The sequence below is a fragment of the Macaca mulatta genome, chromosome 13 (genome assembly GCF_049350105.2).
Source record: "Macaca mulatta isolate MMU2019108-1 chromosome 13, T2T-MMU8v2.0, whole genome shotgun sequence".
NCBI classification, from domain to species: Eukaryota; Metazoa; Chordata; class Mammalia; order Primates; family Cercopithecidae; genus Macaca; species Macaca mulatta.
This window is the reverse complement of record NC_133418.1, coordinates 55,278,412-55,297,708: the sequence shown is the minus strand read 5'-3', so window position 1 is coordinate 55,297,708 and position 19,297 is coordinate 55,278,412. Positions and strand designations below refer to the sequence as shown.

Here is a 19,297-nt window from a genome sequence, read left to right as displayed (position 1 = left end):
GAATGTAGAGAGAGGTCTGAACATTTTATAAGATACTGTACAAAAATACTATGTTTCTCTGAATCCTATAACTTTTTAGCAGTGCTTCTTTTTAAACAGTTCTGACCTTAAATATTGTTTTCAGAAACAAAACAAAAATGTGTTTGTCCTCCATTTTTATTTTCCTTTCTAACAGTTTGAATGCATTCAGTGAATTCCAGATTGGAGCGTTAAGTTAAATTCTGTACTTGTGCCAAATGGCTTTCTGAATAGTATTTGAAGAATAAGATTTTGAAGAGAATAAATTTTTACTTGCATTATAATTTTAATATGTGCAGTTACATGGTGATATGAAAGCATCAGCAGGAAATAAACAGAATACCTTCTCCCTTGCAATTTATGTGGACAGACATAATCCTAGTTTCTCAGGCAAGCATATTGATACTAGATTTGTCTCGGTGATACCAAGATGATAATTTCTGGGAGGAAATTCAAATAAAAGGGAGAAAAAGAAGTTTTCCAAAATAAGGTTTGCAGAGCCTTAAAGAAGGACAAGAGGGCCCTAAAACTCCTTAAACCACCTTCCTCACATAGTATCCGTTGGACAAAGTTTTCAGTTGCCAAAACAAAAGCACAATTTCTCATCTTCCAAAACTACCTTGAAAGTTAATGTTATTAAGCTTGTTCTGCAGGAGAGCAAAATATCTCCTAGGAAAAAAAAGCCAACGACCAACTCTGGCATCATACGGGTCAATAATCCAATGAACATTAGTTTGAACAGAATCAGTGCTTTTTGGAAATTTAAACTGAATTCAGTCAAAACAATTTGTGCACAGAGACCGGCAAAAAGCAGCTATCTATTGAACCAGGGGCACTTTGGATGCCTGAAGTGCTAGATTACGTTTTGAGAACTGGGAAGTACCAAGGGGTGTGTGTGTGCCCATATCCAGAGTTGGAGAGGATGGAAGAACATGTCTAACCCATCAAAATTATTTGTTAAAAAGTAGGTTTTTGGTCAAGAACCCACTTGGAAAACCTTCCAACTCATAGCATATTCTATGACCTTCATGATGAGTAATGGGAAAATCAGACTTAAAATTCCAACAACTTTGAATAATTTACAAAAACAGTCACAAAAACACCAGAATATCAAGTTTGAAGGGAAAATTAGTCTCCTGTCCTTCAAAACAAGGACGAGAGCTATTTCCTATCTTTCTTTCAGCATCAACAGGCTTTGCAGGAATGTAAACGTACATTTAAAGGGTTCTCCTGAGAAGGCCAAGTCCCTTAACCTTTCTATTCTTGTTAGAGGAGGGATGGTGTGGCCGAGGCGGACAGCAATCACACTGTGCAACTCTCTGAGCCTGGCACTCTGAAGGGCAAAGAAATGCCAGAGAATATGGGGGAAACCCAGACCTCCACATTCCCTTAAGGAATTCTGGTGGTGGTAGCACCAGAAACAAGGTAGTCAAGAGATAGGAGAAATTCCAAATAGAAACAGAAGGTAACTATTAAATCTTGTTGGCAGAAGAAAGTCTTTGAGTACGTGAATGTGTTCTTACAGGGAAAATGTGTTTTCAGGATGAACAGTTCCTTTATATGAAGGTAGCATTGTGCCAACAAGGAAATGTGTTTGAAGCAGTCTCTCTACTAGCATTGAAGGATTTATACTAACCTAACCACATGCCTTGGCCCAGTTCCTTTGGTAACCAATGGCATGTCACAGCAGATACCCTGTGGCCACAGAGCTCAGTAAACACTGCCTGTTGTACCTCAGGGGCTAAAGCCCAGGGCCTGGCTTCAGAGTCTGCACAGGGTCTTACTTATCATGGAGCCTAAGGTAGGGTTTTGTTATAATTCCCTCAAACTGGGTCATGCCTCTTTTTATTTTGGTTTCACACATAAAATTAAGCAAGAAGTTAAAACACACTTCTTTTTCTTGCTCTGATGTAGGACTGTGTGCCAGGTTAGGGATGTTGACACGTTCAATATGGGTAAGTGCATATTAGTCTATTTTGAGGCTCCAAATTATATAGATTTCAGCAAGAACTCACATGCTTCAGGGAAGAGAAGGAGTTCCTAAAATACCTGATGACCTGGCAACTATCCTCACCAGCTCCCTATTCACTTCCAAAGCAACCCAAAGTGCTGAATCATTTAGGATGGGTTTCCCCTGGAAATTCCATCTGACTGACATAGTGAAGGTCATCAGAATGCTCCCTACAGGGCCGGGCGCGGTGGCTCAAGCCTGTAATCCCAGCACTTTGGGAGGCCGAGGCGGGCGGATCACAAGGTCAGGAGATCGAGACCACAGTGAAACCCCGTCTCTACTAAAAATACAAAAAATTAGCCGGGCGCGGTGGCGGGCGCCTGTAGTCCCAGCTACTCAGGAGGCTGAGGCAGGAGAATGGCGGGAACCCGGGAGGCGGAGCTTGCAGTGAGCCGAGATCGCGCCACTGCACTCCAGCCTGGGCAACAGCGTGAGACTCCGTCTCAAAAAAAAAAAAAAAAAAAAAAAAAAGAATGCTCCCTACAGAATCAAAGTCTGAAGACCTAAATGTCAGGCTGGATATTCCTTAATGAAATACATCACGCACAACCGGAAGTTTACTTTTCCTCATACCAAAATCTGAAATAACAGTTACAGGGAGTATCAAAGACATAATTCTTGCCAAAAACAGAAAATGAAGACTTGGAGTATTGAGAAGAAGCCTTCTCATATGTTGTTAGTAAACAGAAAGCAAACTATCCCTTCATAAGAACTTGGAAATGCAGCAGCAATTGAAACTTAAAATCTCAGAACCAAAACTAGGGAAATCAAGAGACATACATCAAACTAATAATTACCATGACCTTCTAGCTCACATAATAAAATTAAGCATTTGGTTCCACCATATATTGGGTAGCTGCGTTAAAACCCACGACTGGGAAATGAGGGACCTGATGGAAGCCAAAAATGGCCAGCTGTGCCTCTCAGGCCAATGAGGCAATTAAATGAGTGAGCTTTCTCATTGGGGATAAAATTAATCTTGCCAACACAAAATGTTTAATTAAGTTGGCCTGGGTATATTAGGGATTAAGTTAGAGGAGGAAGCTGCAAGCCTGTGCTCCATTTTACAACCCTGTGTCTGGACATATCCAGCGCAGGCTGGCAGGCGTCTTCTTCTCCTTGACCACAGGGGTTTTATTCTCTCGGGTAGCCATGACTCATTAACATGTCCTCAGTGTGTAGCTATACTTTTCCTGTGCCCAGGTACTTATATTCACTCAACACTGTGACTAAATCCTTTCTGCAAAAAGGTGGGTTTTCAGCTCAGGAAAAGAGCAACTTCTGTTATTTACGTCTCTAAACATCATGCTCCCATTCGAACAGATAAAAGTCTTTATTTTCCCTGTATGTTTACATAAGAAATTTCTTTACAGACTTTTTTTTTTTAATACAATACTTGTGCAGCAATGTTCAAATTTCACATTTTTACTGCGTATCTTCATGTACAACTGTCTGCTTTGTCGTCTTGGGAAGGACGGGTTAAAGACCTATGATAAATACACATCCACATGACAAAGGAGAGTGCAGGGCAGAGTAGAATACTCACAGGAAAAGAGTAAATTCAGGACACTATATGAAAGTGTGAACCAAGAAAGTGTCTTTCATTCTAGCAACTACCACCATCTGGTAACTTCTTTGCATAGGTTAGCATTACCCAAGGAGCCTCCCTATCCCATATTAATGAAAGGAAATCTGGGAGAAGCAAAAGAGTTTTCTTGTTATATATTTTCTGGGACTCATTCTGATTTAAGAAACCTAAGCATGTCCAACTTCAGAAACATTACTAGTGTGGAAAAAGAAAAGGCTGACTTTGTGTTGATAAAATTATAGCCTTTAGAGAGGAATAAAAAATAGCGTTGCAGTATCTGGAGTGTTTCAGGAAAGATTCCATTCTAAATATTCATGTGATAGTTTTTCTGTTCTGCCAGGCAGCCTCTAACTTGCTTAACCCAGCACACTGGGCAATCCTATCATTTTCTTTTTTTTTCTTTCTTTTTTTTTTTTTTTGAGACGGAGTCTCGCTCTGTAGCCCAGGCTGGAGTGCAGTGGCCGGATCTCAGCTCACTGCAAGCTCCGCCTCCCGGGTTCACGCCATTCTCCGGCCTCAGCCTCCCGAGTAGCTGGGACTACAGGCGCTGCCACCTCGCCCGGCTATTTTTTGTATTTCTTAGTAGAGAAGGGGTTTCACCGTGTTAGCCAGGATGGTCTCGATCTCCTGACCTCGTGATCCGCCCATCTCGGCCTCCCAAAGTGCTGGGATTACAGGCTTGAGCCACCGCGCCCGGCCCAATCCTATCATTTTCATCCCAAAGCTCAAAGTTAGTGGCTATGGGAGCCTGATAATCTTACAGACTGAGAAGGTTAAGGACTCTGGGAAATCACAGAAAAATCTTATCAAGAGAGACTGTATTTTGACCCAAGGTATCTATAGCATGTATTTATTCAGCTGAGTGCAGATCCCTCCACATCACAGGCTGTCAGCCCCAGAGATCCCTTCATTCCCATAGCACTGCCGAAGGCAGAACTGTTCCTGACCTGGGGAAGGTTATATTGGTTGATCAATTATCTGTCAGGAGAGTAGGAAATAAGTATTCAAAACAAACAAAAGTATTAACAACAAAGCAAATATTACATCTTGAGAAAAGTAGGTTCGTTTCTTGGGTTTGTTTTTCCACAAGTATTAGCAGTCCAAGTTCTGTAATTCTGATTCGGGAAAAGTCAAGTCCAATATCAAATAACAGTGAACAAAGTGACAACTTCTTTCAGAGGTGTTTTAATCCCCGTATCTTTCCATTTTTTAAACCGTTCTAAACACTAGGGAATCACAGAACTTTCCTTATTCAGAAAATTAAAGAAATTAAGTCTTAATCATGTTCACTTTCTATTATAAGGTCCTCTCTGAGAATTTTTTGTGGATTATTCTTTTTTACCGTCTTCAACAGTAACCATTCTTCATCTTACAGGGTTGAATTTGCTTTCTGGAAATGGTTAAATGTTACTCAGAACCAAGAGTAGTAGAAAAGGTAGATAAAGAATGAATACACTTTCAGATGCTTTCTCAAAGTTATACTAATTAAATAATGTAACTGATTTTCTTATACCTTATTACCTTCCTTGATATTATTTCTAAGGAGAGGAGTTTCAAAAATAACTTTAAGGATGGCAGCATCATTAGAATAAGTATTAACTTCTTAAGTAAAACTAGATGACATTGAAGGGAACAACACTTAATTAGATGTCAAAATTCTGATATGTCTGCTAAATAAATCATTAATTATAACAATCATAATCATACTTAGAAGTGTCCACTTAAGCCTTATCTCCTCTGAGGTATGTATTTTTGAAAACATTGGGACTCATTTGAATGTTGTAAAGGGAAAAATCAATTTGTGATGTTTTCTGCTATAGTTATTCCTCTTACATAGCTGGAATAAAAGCAAATCAGAAACATATGCTTATAGTATTTGCCCGTTTTAAACTGGTAGATCCCTGATTATACATTTAAAAAGAAATCTTCTGATACCATTTTATGTGTTTCTGTAATACTTAAAAAGGAAAATCTCTAAGACTATGATTTAGGCTTCTATTCAGATATCAAGAGAAAGCAAGTTAGTAAAAGCCCATTATAATTCTTTAAAATGTAAACACTGCTGCCATAATAGCAGGAACTACAGAAGATAACTGAAGAACATCAGGATTATATAAATCCTTCATAGCCCTTCTAAACATAATAATATATACTTAGGTCCCTATACTTCTATAATCTTAAAGACCATCTAGTCCAAACCCATTGTATAACTCTAAGGAACAGCAGCTCTGAGAGGTGAAGTGCCTGCTGAAGGTCACTCAGCCAGTGGCTGGCAAGGGCCAGGATGAGATCCCAGGTGGCCTGTCCTGCCCAGGCCTCTTCTCCCCCGACCCTGTTCAATCCAGCTCAGGTCCCACACCTGTAAAATGAAGAGGATGGTGGACTAGAGGATGGTCTCAAAGGTCCCTTAGTAGCTCAGGCTATGATTCCACAGGTACTAGGACACTATGCTCAACTCAAAGAAACTCTTTTAGCTCAGGGATGATGCTCTAAACCAAGGAAGGCTCCGTTTACCAAAGCACTCATACGTGTTCCTTAACAGAAAAACAGTTCTCCCCTTTGAGGAGGCCTTACTCTAAATAAGCCCAAGATGATTTCTTGTCATTATCTCCCTCAGGCTTCTACTACCGCCTCTGGCTTCTAGTCTGCTCATTTTCATTAACTGCCTCCATTAAGCTTTACTGAGCCAAATGACTAGATAATATATCTCAATGTAATCATGGGTAATGCATGAAAAGAACAATTTAGAGATACCTAATTTCTAAACTGTATTCTTCATAGTTTCAATTAAATTGAGAAACTAGATATTTCATTATATTTCTAACATGTATATATGAAAAAAATCATATATGAAAACATAGAACTCAAACATTATTCTTATTTAAAAATAAACATTTCCTTCATTAATTTATACATTCTTTCTATGTCCAGGAAAGAGAATACAATTCTGACCTGCAGCAATTTTCCTGTCCATAAAGGGGTAAACCAAGTCCTATTTTCACTGCTATCCAACCACAGAGAGCCCTTCGTGGATATCTTTTGCTTTTTAATCCTCGGCAGGAAGCTTGTGCCTCTCTCAGTTTTAGAAATGATCTGTTATCATCTAGAGGCCTTTACCTAGCTCATCTTGTTTCAGCCAGCACGGGAAGTATTCATAGACAGAAGGAAGGCTGGAAGATTCAGACTTTTCCTCCAATGCCTTTCAAAGGCTGCTCGCACATTCCTAGGGTCAAACCTTGCCCTCCAGAATGCAGTGTTTTATACTGTTGTTGCTGTTAAACTTTTTCCCCCCTTAAAGTGCAAACATGAGGAAGAAGAAACAAAAGTACCAGATAGCAAAACAAGCAAATGGACTTGGAATTTTATTTGTACAAATCTGATTAACTGAGAGTTTCCCTTTTGATGATGGACAATGGCACTAGAGGAAGAGAACAAGACTGGGGTTCTCTGTGCCCACTTCTTTTCAAAAGGGTGATGTTATAAAAGTGCTTTCCACATAAGGAAATAAAATACACTTTAATGAGGAAGTGGTGAGTAATGGATAATACAGAGGGTGACCATGAGGCATGTTGTCATGTTAGTGCAGGGGCCTTTATTTATTTTACGAACAATATCCTAAAGTTAATAAAGAACTATGCTTTGTTTTATAATTATTTTTTTAATCTAGGAAGCCAAGGAAAACCAACTGGACATATTCCATTGGCTGCAGCCTTCAATTTAAACATCAGAAAGAAAGGTAAGCTGGGCACACCCAGATTGTGTCCAGCTTGTCAGCACACTTATTTCCGATTATCTGAAAATAAACAACATGCTTATTCTAGAGACAGAGGACCTGCTGAAAGCTTATAGCAACACACAAGTCTATTCAAAATGATTCCATATGTTACACTGTAGGATTGCTGTGTAGTTATACAAGGGGAAGAGATCAAAACCCTGTACAGACACCTGATATCAGACTTGAAATGCCAAGTGGAAACAGAACTATTCAGCATCTTCATTTATACACAATTTACAATATTTGATTCAAAATAAAAATCACAAGAAAAATACATCTGTTTCTGCTACAATTCCTTCCCCTCCCCATCCTCCCCCCACCCCCGCCCCAGTGAAAAGTCTTCTAATAAAAGGTATCATATTACCACCACTGTCTTGTTTTGGTCTAATTCTGAGATCCCACTTGGAACAGTTAACATGAAAAGGAATGGCAATACTTGGGATTTATATAACGTACACATTTTATCCAAGGATCTCAAGTACTTGCAGTCACGTCTCCAGATCTGAGAAATCACGGTTCAATGGAAGCCAGAAAGCTGGACGAATGCTGGGCAGGTTGCATGGGGTGTAAAATCCCTTGGCTAAGTCTATGATCAAACAAGGTCAAAGTTGGTTGGCTAGAGCTGGGCTCAATTTCTCTTCTCAAATGTATACTACCAGTCAGTAAGTTTTACCCTTTCTTAAACCACACACCCATCTCCAGGCTAGTGCCTAGAGTTAAGACCAACTGAAGTAGCCATGTCCTCATGATAATGCATCAGGATAAAAAGCAAAAACAGGGAAATACATTCATCAGCATCTGGCCAAAGGAGACAGGGGTTGGGAGAATTGATTTGGGAGGCCATTCCTAGCAAGAACGAGACAAAAATGTCAATTCACTAGTTTCAGTTACAGTTAAGCTTTTGGTGGAGTCGATTCCAGCAGAGGTGAAGCTCATGGCATCTAGCGCTTGATTTAAGATAATGCTATTGAAGAAGGGTAATGAGAAAACACAGCAAACTAACAAGGAGGAACTGGCCAAGGAATATCTGGAGGGCCAAAGTGATTTTCTTTCCTTATCATTTCTACAGGAGAAGGCAAGGGGTAGGAGAAAAGGGCTGGAGGGCCCCTTAGCTGCAGATTTTTTTTAAAAAAATCATTCTTTTCATAACTCCGTAATGAAAATGTATTTTACGGTATGAAGGTTACAGAACTGCATCTGCTACTGGGTCACGGCTACAGGTCTATGAGCTGATCCACCAGCAGTAAAGACCTGGCTAGGTTGGGAAGACTGGACTCAGAGCTCCCACTGCTGTTTCTAGAGTGCCCACCTGGAAGTGGAGAGATAGGAATTCAGTACAAAACATAGAGGGTTAAAGGTTTAGATGTGCAGAGCAAGCAAAGAAGAAAAACCAAACCAAAACCAAAACCAAAACCAAAACAAAAAACAAAAAAATCAAACCCTAGAGAAGCAATAGTTTACATTTGCAAACCCTTACATGTTGATTTTGAAACACATACGTTAGCTGTCCACCACCTCCCACCAAAAGCTCAGGCACTCTGTGCACACCACAGTATAGGCAGGACATCTTGCAAAGAGTCCTTGCAAAAGTATTTTCAAATCAATACTTTTTTTTTGGTTGAGAATTGCTGGCTATATACTAACTTCCTGATAATATCAAGCCATCTCCCTTTGACAAAGTAAAAATCAATAATTTTTGCTTTGGGGAGAAACTAGTTATTAAGATACTGCAATAAGAACATGCTTTAAAAAATAAATAGATGGTCCCATGGCAGTTTAGTGTTTTATGGCATGTTCAAATGATTTTCATCCATCAAAGTTGAAAAAGGATGCTCCATTAATGTCAGAAAGATGTGAATGATACCAAAACACAGCTGTTAATCTCTTTGGGAAAAATATTTATTACGGATTATTCTAATCATGATAAAAAATGTGATGTGCTTTTGATATATACCTTCAGGTTTCCACTGACTGAAGATCATTTTGCTTTTGGCTTCATGGTAAAAACTAACTTTTGGCCAACTGTTAAATACTTCTCTCTAAATAAACACCATGGTCAAACTTTAAAGATACCTATCTCTATCTATCTATACTGGTCCAGCCTACAATGATTCTCATTACTCCCAATGTCCTTCATTAAATGTTGATGCTTTTCTTCCCCCTTGCAGATTAGGTGCATGACTATTTTGAAGAGAACTGAGGCCAAGCTCTTCTCTTTTCCCCATCCTTTTTCTTACCTTGTGGGTTTTTGGTTATCAATACAGGAATAGGGTCAAACTCATCTTCAGCCACCTTGTCCGAGCCCTCAGGGACATCAAAACCTGAGATGAGATTACTATCTTCTGCAGCTTAATACAGAATGCAAGTACACAAGCAGAAACAACAGAGGTAGAGATTAGCAAATGAGAGAATGCGAAAGAGGCACAAAGATCTCAACTGTACAGCCCTGTTATTTCCAAAGGTGAAAGTACTCATCTTTCTGAGTTGAAATAAAAGTAGCAAAACTGGAAAATACAGAGATATAGGAAAAAATGCTTTAGAGTTGGTCATGTTAAGACTTTTATAAATGATTAGGGAGAAGGGTTCTTGGAAGAATTCTAATATTTATAAGCCATTAATTATAATTATTGTGAGGTATCTCTTCAATGTCACTAATCCACAAAGGCATAGGAATAAGTCACCTGTCTTCACTGGGGGAACAGAGGCCTAACAATATTCGAAAAACTCAAAACTGGGACGGCGGCGGGGGCGGGGGAGGAGGAAGAGAATTGGTGGCTCTCTAAGAAGTAACCACTGTATGTATACAAGGCAAACAAAATACTGCTGGAAGGACTCACTGCACTGTGACTGGGAAAAAAAGACATTGAAACAACTCAGACTCCTCAGGGAATGTTGAGGCACAAGATTACACATACTGAGGCCTCAAGTAGAAGGTTTGTTAGAATAGTCTTATCCATTAATTAAAGCTATCCTACCCGCAAAGCAAGTGCTAGCTGAGCACCTATTTTGCAAATGATGCTTCTCTGTAATTCTACATTGCTGCTGACACACTCCTGCCAGACATCACTGTCTAAATAGGTAACTTCCCTCTACATCACCTATAAAAACATAATCATTTTAATGTTATCAGGCGTAAAAACAAAAACTCAGCTATTACCATTGCAAACCACAGGGGTGATTATTTTTAGTCATCCTGGGGAGTCTTCCTTCTTGAATTTTCTCCTGAAGGGACTTAAGCTCTTCCTTTTCTATGCATTTTTTCTTTCCAGAAGACTATTTTCCCTACCCAATCACAGAAAGTTCAGTAACAAAGTAAGCCAGGCATTGAGCCTGATACTGTCACAAACTACTCATTGAATAGAATCTGATTCAAGCTACCTCTGTCCAGCAGGATTTCAGACCACTATTAACCCAAGACTAAAAAATGAAAATGGTAGATTAGAAAGAGAAATCCAGTAACCAATCATGACTTGAAGGTGAACTTCTACAAGTTCAAACTTACAGGACTGACTTTTGAGGAAAGATGCTTATTTCTTTATTGCAGTCATCACTATGCAATAACTTTGAATCAGATATGATAAAACCATTTTACATCTAAGGCCAACAAGCATCATATTGATCATTATAAGCAGATAGTAGATAGTTACTTCAACCATCTACTTGAATTGATTGCAAAGGTACCTAGCTTTTAAAGGTAACATGGAATATGTGCATTCTATGTTCTTGCCAGAAAGCAATACTTTCACCAATCTGTTGTCTAGGTCTTTTTTTAGATTTAATTTTATTTATTTTTAGTACCTGTCTGCTATTTTTTTTTTTTTTTTTTTTTAAGACAGAGTCTTGCTCTGCTGCCCAGGCTGGAGTGCAGTGGTATAATCATAGCTCACTGCAGCTTTGCCCTCCCGGCCTCAAGCAATCATCCTACCTCAGCCTTCCGAGAAGCTGGTACCATCGGTGCATGCTGCCATGGCTGGCTAATTAAAACATTTTTTTGTAGAGACTGAGACTCCGTATGTTGTCCAGGCTGGTCTCAAATTCCTGGGCTCAAGTGATCCTCCCACCTCAGCCTCCCAAAGTGCTGGGATTGCAGGCCTGAGCTACCATACCTGGCCTATTGTCTAAGTCTTAGTAAATATTCTCACCGAGAGGTATTATAACACAGTATGTAAGAGTACAAACTCAAGTTTTCCATATAAGGAGGTAGTTTTAAAACTTCACTAGTAAAGACTTTTGATAAGAAAAACTCTCAAAAGTTGTTTAGTTCTTTCCCCTCTAAGGACACATGCGGGCCTGAGAAGAAGAAAGCATTTACCTTTATGGACTGGAGCAGAGATTGCTGTGGGGGCAAACTCTTCCAGAAGGTCAGTAGTAGGGTTAGAGAGCAGAGAACAATCAAGCAGGGAATCTTCCCCGGTGAGAGAATCTGAGTCCAGATTCACAGCATCCCAGGTCAGTGATGGCATTAAGTGGCACACACAACAATATCATGAGATTAGATCTTAGCCTTTAAGTTACTGCATTTACACATTACACATACAAGCCAAAGTGGGAGAAAGAAAACCAAAAGAAATCTGTGAAGCCTTCTGGATTTTCATCTACAGAAACATGTCTTTCTAGATTCCTCTTAACATTAATATAGAAATAGAGGAAAATTTTTTGCTCAGAGGTTGCTGGTTAAACAGGTCTGTGATTTGGATGCTGAGCTAACTTTAGCACCTCAGTTCTTAGTGAATGCCATTTGGGAGAAAAAACTTTACAATTAGACTTTCACTTAAAGTTTCCCTAAACACTCAATGAAAGAAGTTACCATAGGACGAAGTATCCAAACTGATTAGGAGAGGGTTGCCTCTGGCTTATTATTAGCAGAATGCGACAAGATTAAACAGTACCTTCTAGAACCAGGTTCCCACCCACAATGCCTCTTACTAGTATTCTTTACATTGAAATTGGCCCTTTGAACATGATTTTGATTTCAGAAAACCAAGACAAAAACTCAAAGTATTTTTTTTTTTTTGAGATGCAGTCTGGCTCTGTCCCCCAGGCTGGAGTGCAGTGGGGCGATCTTGGCTCACCGCAACCTCTGCCTCTGGGTTCAAGTGATTCTCCTGCCTCAGCCTCTCGAGTAGCTGGGATTACAGGCATGCGCCACCACACCCGGCTAATTTTGTATTTTTAGTGGAGACGGGGTTTCTCCATGTTGGTCAGGCTGGTCTCAAACTCCTGACCTCAGGTGATCCACCCACCTCAGTCTCCCAAAGCGCTGGGATTACAGGTGTGAGCCACCACACCCGGCCTGAGTTTAAGCATTTTAACACAGGGATTGTTTTCTGAGAAAGTTTTCTAGGAGAAAACATTCAAATGAGAACAAGGAAAATAAATCATATTGTCTTTGGAGGTATTTTTTTTTCACCTGCATGAATTTATCTACACGTTTCCTAGGCTTCTAATTGTTTCTATCCAAGTTTGAAAACCAGATACTTTTATCAAGGGAATTATGGACCCAAAAATAAAAAAAAGGTTACCAAATCTGTATTTGTGGGCAGTTAAGAAATTCTATTAAGACTGTAAGACTGAATTTTGAAATCAGGGTACAAGCAATATTAGATCTAGGGAAGACTTCAACTTTGCCTACAATTTAATAGCAAATTACCTATACAAGATTAAAGCACTATGCTGGGAACAGAACATCAATATATAGAAGATGAGCTCCATGGCCATCACTGACATTGGTAGACTGGAAAGATGCACAGCAATCTGGAGGGTTAAGGGTGTCCTTACAGCTCGGTGGAGTTCTTTAATTAAGGACATAGAGGGATCCCGCCACCAGTGAAAAGAATCTTGAATAAAGAAATACTGTAACCAGAGAAAGCCCAGAGATTACTCCACAGAGAACATGGCTCCAAAAAGTACTCAGTTCTTTAGCAAGCAAATATATCCCTCAACCTCTAGAAGCTGGGGCTGTAACAATTCAGAGTGCCCATTTCAGCAGGAAGTACCTGGGCTGCAAAAGAAGCCCGGGATCGATAGAGTCACGTGAAAAGACTGGCTCAGAGGTTCACCGCACCGACCAGTCCCTGCAGCTGCAGAGACCCCTGACTGACCTGTGCGATTCGAGGTCACAGATTCCGTCTGAGATGGGAGGCGCTGGGGAACTGGGGGCTCCAGTCCTGGGATGAGACTCTCAACAGCAACGTCAGCTTTTTCTTTCGTAACAGAGCATTAAGAAGAGGAAAGGGTAAGGGAAAGGGAGTCAGAAGTTTCTTTAGGAAATTCTGTGAAGCTTTCTTCTTTTTTCAAATTCTCATTTTTTGAGATGGTGTCTCGCTCCTGAGCTCAAGCGATCTTTCCCACCTTGGCTTCCCAAAGTCCTGGGATTGCAAGCGTGAGCCACAGCACCCAGCCGTGTGAAGGCTTTCTTTTAACAGGTCTCTAAAATGCCAGTCTCAGGCAAAGTGGAAAGAACAGTAAGTTCCTTTATTTCTGCTGCTCTGAACGTCTAGGCTTCACTGAGCATGCGTGTGCAAGGCGAAACACTGCGGCCAGTCTCACTGATGATCAGTTCTCATAAACAAATTCGGAACATAAGCCGCTCAGCAAACCTCTTCCATGTCAGAAGAGATGGGCTGAAAGGCACCTTAATTTTTTCTGGTAATTTTGCTTTTATTAAGGGATAAACCTGGGGACAAATATCCTCTGTGCCATGTGAAGGCCATTAATCCATCTCAAACCCCATCCCAGGATGTAGCTGGGAGGCTTTTTACACCATGTGACACCCCTCAGCTGCAGGCCTACCTCTATGCAAGGTCATGGCACTTCTGAGTTCTAGGACTTTCTGCCCAAAGGCATTATTAGGTGTCTCATAATTGGACCCTCCTGAAGTACAGGGGCCTTGAACATTTTGCAAATTTGGCCTGCCTTGCTGTTGGAACACAGGGAAATGTGAGACAGGAAGCAGACCAAGCCCCTGCCCTGGATTCTATTTATGGGGCTTAACCAGTGGGCAAAATGTTTTCTCAGTTACTGATACTTGGTATATACACGGACCTTATAACATTTTTAAAATTTTGTTTAAGATGGGTCTCTGTCACCTAAGCTGGCGGGCAGTGGCATGATCAGGGCTCACTGCAGCCTCAAACCCCCTGGTTCAAAGCGATCTTCTGTCTCAGCCTCCCAAAGAGCTGGTAGCACAGGTGTGCGCCCCCAAACCTGGCTAATTAACAATTTTTTTTTTGTAGAGATAGGGTCTTCCTATGTTTCCCAGGCTGGTCCCACTGCAGCTGGATGTACATGGGCCTTCTAAAGAAGAATCTGGGCTGGGCATGGTGGCTCACCCCTGTAATCCCAGCACTTTGGGAGGCTGGGGTGGGTGGATCACCTAAGGTCGGGAGTTTGAGACCAGCCTGACCAACGTGAAGAAACCCTGTCTCTATTAAAAATATAAAAAGTAGCCAGGTGTGGTGGTGCAAGCCTGTAATCCCAGCTACTCGGGAGACTGAGGCAGGAAAATCGCTTGAACCTGGGAGGCAGAGGTTGCGGTGAGCCGATATCACGCCACTGCACTCCAGCCTGGGCAACAAGAGCGAAACTCTTGTCTCAAAAAATAAAAATAAAAATAAAATAAAAAAAGAAGAAGAATCTGCTAAATTTCATTAAGTTCAGCAAAGGTAAAGTCTAGTTAGAAACCAACTTTTTAAAAGTCTTTCTAACTACATGTGAAACTTTTCACATTCCTCCTCATTCATAAGAGATCCACTTTAGAAATCCTAAGGTATTAAGAAAGGCAAAAAATAGACGCTGTACCCCTGAAAAGCAGGGAAAACACTTCATTTGGAGTGATACAAGTGAGATTAAATAGCTTTGGCTTCGGGGGTGGCAGGGCTATTCCCTGGGGACTGGTTAACTAGGTACTTGTCATTCTTGAAACAGGCACACATATCATGCATGACTGAAGAAACAGAGATGATGACTTTACCAATTACAGCATCGGAAGTGCTACCAAAAGGATCTGTCATAGGCAAGAGGTCAGGGAGCAGAAGAGAAGTGTCAGGAGATTTGAGTCCCTCAATTAGTTTTTCTACGTTGGGCAGAGAGACAAAAAGAAAGCAAAAATGTAATGAGATATTAAAGCCAGCGGATCATTCACTATTCTCTATGCAAACACATTTTAGGGGGGTCAATATTTGGTATAGATTCACCATAAAAATTAATGCTATTAATATCTTAACAACAGGCTTTCAAAATTGGCAGTTTAAAAATGATTACTTCCTCAAGTGAAGTAGTCACTTTGTAAGGCATTCCAGATGCTGCCCTGGCTGTGTCTGCTTGTTTTTATCTGAGGTGTAATTTGCATATAATAAAAGTCACCCATTTTAAGTGTACAACGTGGTTAGTTTGGACAAATGTATACATTCATATCATTACCACTGAAATGATACAGAACATTTCCAAAACCTGAGAAAATTCCTTCATATCCCTTTACAGTCAGTGCCTTCCTCTCACCACAGACCCTGGTAACATTTTACAGATCTGCTTTCTGTCCCTACAGCTTTGCCTTTTAAAGAATTTCCAGTAAGTGGAACCATAGAGTATGTAGTCTTTTGAGTGTGGTTTCCTTCCTGTGGCATAATGCCTTTGAGATGAAATTCACCTGTGTGGTCGCAAGTATCAATAGTTTGCTCTGTTTTTCTGCTGGGTCCTGTTCCATTGTATGGCTGTACCACACTTTGTTGATCCATTCACCAACTGATAAACATTTGGTTGTTTCCAGTTTTTAAGCTAGTAAAAATAAAGCTGCCATAAACATCTGCATATAAATATTTGTACGTTCATTTTCCTTCCTGGGCTTAGTTTTGAATCTCTCTCTCTTTTGGGGGGTTGGGGGGGACTTTATTTAGAAACAGTTTATAACTCACCAAGACAATCAATTCAACCACACCTAAGTTGACTTCAACGATCATTTATTGTCTGCCAATTGTGCACCTGTGACATGCTGGCAGTCATATTATTCCATGGTCAAATCTCACAAAATTCACTTAAGCCCGAAAATGGATTACTCTTGATGTCTTCTGGCCAAGAAATAAAAGGACGCCAGAGCCACCAGACTTGTCACACCTGGTAACTTAAAATGATTCTTCTAGCCCTGATCCATCAAGAACCCTCTATTTACCTTTAAGCTATTAAAGGTAAAGCATTAACTTGAAACAAAATAATGAATCATAGAATCTTACAGGAGGAAGGGAATTTAGAGCTCATATTTCCTGTTAAGAGGAGACTTAGATCACATAAATTCTGTAACTTGCCCAATGAAAGGCATGTCAACAATGTTCTTTTAAACCATGGAAATGTCATTAAGATAACTAAAATGAAAATGTTTGTTTGAGAAAAGTGACTTAAAGTCCAAGAACGTGTATATAACGTTGTAATAAATCTGTATTCTTCTAGGCCATTTGGGAATTGAGATAAGCAAGAAATAAATTGATATTCATGGAAAAACAGGAACCAAATTTTAGGTGATCTTCAATTTAGGTGATCTGTAACTACACAGGTCAAACAAAAGAATGGATTTTAGAATCTTGGCAAGATAATTTGCTTTAGTATAATTAACACACTGCAGAAAAAGACTTACATGTAAAGCCAATTCACCCTCTCTGGAGTCTATGGAATGTAGGTAACTTTGAATTAAATGACAATAAGCTACATTTCTCATTTATACCTCGTTTATATTTTTAAAAAAAGAAAGGACAGCTGGGCGCAGTGGCTCACGCCTGTAATCCCAGCACTTTGGGAGGCCGAGGTGGATGGATCACCTGAGGACAGGAGTTCGAGACCAGCCTGGCCAACATGGGGAAATCCACGTCTCTACTTAAAATACAAAAATCAGCCGGGTGTGGTAGTGCATGCCTATAGTCCCAGCCTGACCAACATGGCGAAACCCCGGGGCCTCTACTAAAAATACAAAAATTAGCCGGGCATGGTGGCACGTGCCTGAAGTCCCGGCTACTCAGGAGGCTGAGGCAGGAGAATTGCTTGAACTCAGGAGGCGGAGGCTGCAGTGAGCCAAGATTGTGCCATTGCACTGCAGCCTGGGTGACAGAGTGAGACTCTGTCTCAATAAAATAAAATAAAATAATAAATAAATAAAAACAAAAAAAGGAAGGAAGAAAAAAGGAAGCTTTTCAGTTGCAGGAAAAAACCCTCACAGGGCACTAACCAAGTACACAAGTATAATTATATTAGCATTAACCTTATACTATATATGACATTATAAGATGTGAAAAATATCTCTAATAATTTTCAGCATACTGGTAAAAATAAGATGGTTTTCCTAAAAAGTCTAACTTTGCATTGTTCCAAACACTAGTTTTTGCTTCATTCCTCTCTCCTCAAAAAACTGTCACTTAAAAAAATGAAATTATTTGCTTCTTTTAACTTAGCACTTACATATTTGCAACCTTGGAAAGCAATGGACAAAAAGTAAAGAACCAAAATTACTTGCTTGTCTTTCATACAGCAGTTTATCTTGGTGCAAAACCTCAGGCTAGCATTCTTTCAGATTCTGAATTCTAGCCTCTCTGGTGACATGTTGTGACTCTGGCACAGTTCCTTAACCTTCTGACATTATCTCCTCATCTGTAAAATGGAGATGCCTCCCCCTACTTTTTTGTACTTGTCACTCAATACCATCTCCTCTAAGCTTTTCCCCACCTTCCTGCCGCATCAGGAATCTTCTGGAGCATCCTGCACTCAATTCTCTTGCAGCCCTTAAACATGACTGAAGGTAGGGAAGGGTCTTACGAACCTTTGTATCCCAGTTCTTTTTTTTTTTTTTTTTTTTTTTTTTTTTCCGAGACGGAGTCTCGCTCTGTAGCCCAGGCTGGAGTGCAGTGGCCGGATCTCAGCTCACTGCAAGCTCCGCCTCCCGGGTTCCCACCATTCTCCTGCCTCAGCCTCCCGAGTAGCTGGGACTACAGGCGCCCGCCACCTCGCCCGGCTAGTTTTTTGTATTTCTTAGTAGAGACGGGGTTTCACCGTGTTATCCAGGATGGTCTCGATCTCCTGACCTCGTGATCCACCCGTCTCGGCCTCCCAAAGTGCTGGGATTACAGGCTTGAGCCACCGCGCCCGGCCTGTATCCCAGTTCTTGGTTTCCCCTCAGATGCCCTGCCACATCTATGCCTTTTGGCTTGACTGGGGAGGTGGAAAGAACAGGAGTTGAAGAAGAATCTCCCTCTTTTCTTTTTTTCTGAGATGGAGTTTGACTCTTGTCACCCAGGCTGGAGTGCAATGGCACAATTTTGGCTCACTGCAACCTCCCCCTCCCATATCCAAGCGATTCTCCTGCCTCAGTCTCCGGTAACTGGGATTACGAGTGTGCACCACCACACTCAGCTAATTTTTGTATTTTTAGCAGAGATAGGGTTTCACTATGATGGCCAGGCTGGTCTCGAACTCCTGACCTCAGGTGATCCACCCACCCTGGCCTCCCAAAGTGCTGGGATTACAGGTGTGAGTCACTGAAGTCACTGAGCCCAGCCTTTCTTTTTTTTTTTTTCTTTTTCTTTTTTTTAAAGAGAGAGGAGGATAGTGCTCTGTCACCCGGGCTGAAGTGCTATGAAATGATCACAGCTCACTGCAGCCTCGAACTCCTGGGAAGCTAGGGCTACAGGCATGTACCACCATGCTCGGCTAATTTTTTTTATTTTTCATTTTATTAGAGATGGGGTCTCGCTATGCTGCCTAGGACAGTCTTGAGCTCCTGGCCTCAGTTAATCCTCCTGTCTCAGCCTCCTGAGTTGCTGACATTACAGGTATAAGCCACTGAACCTGGCTCAAGAATCTAATATTTTTATAAGTCATGAGCAAAAAGGCATGTGGGAGGGTAAAGAAGTACATCAGTGTACACGTG

The 19,297-nt window shown here is 40.7% G+C and overlaps 1 protein-coding gene across 30 annotated transcripts in view; it reads right to left on the bottom strand.

Annotated features, from left to right (window-relative positions):
* AAK1 (AP2 associated kinase 1) overlaps window positions 1-19,297 on the bottom strand; it is a 224,695-nt gene that overhangs the window by 9,815 nt on the left and 195,583 nt on the right. For 5 of the 30 annotated variants that reach the window (XM_077959456.1, XM_028832421.2, XM_077959458.1 and 2 more), the window contains 4 exons: window positions 15,365-15,466; window positions 13,494-13,595; window positions 11,705-11,815; window positions 9,630-9,740 (listed from right to left, as the gene is read on the bottom strand). The exons of 8 other annotated variants lie outside the window; for them this stretch is intronic. In XM_077959456.1, the coding sequence (XP_077815582.1) occupies window positions 9,630-9,740; window positions 11,705-11,815; window positions 13,494-13,595; window positions 15,365-15,466 (426 nt within the window). Of the gene's footprint in view, window positions 1-3,754; window positions 5,977-6,966; window positions 8,702-9,629; window positions 9,741-11,704; window positions 11,816-13,493; window positions 13,596-15,364; window positions 15,467-19,297 lie in introns of those variants that run through there. 17 more of the 30 variants (XM_077959463.1, XM_077959462.1, XM_028832428.2 and 14 more) reach the window with 6 other exon arrangements.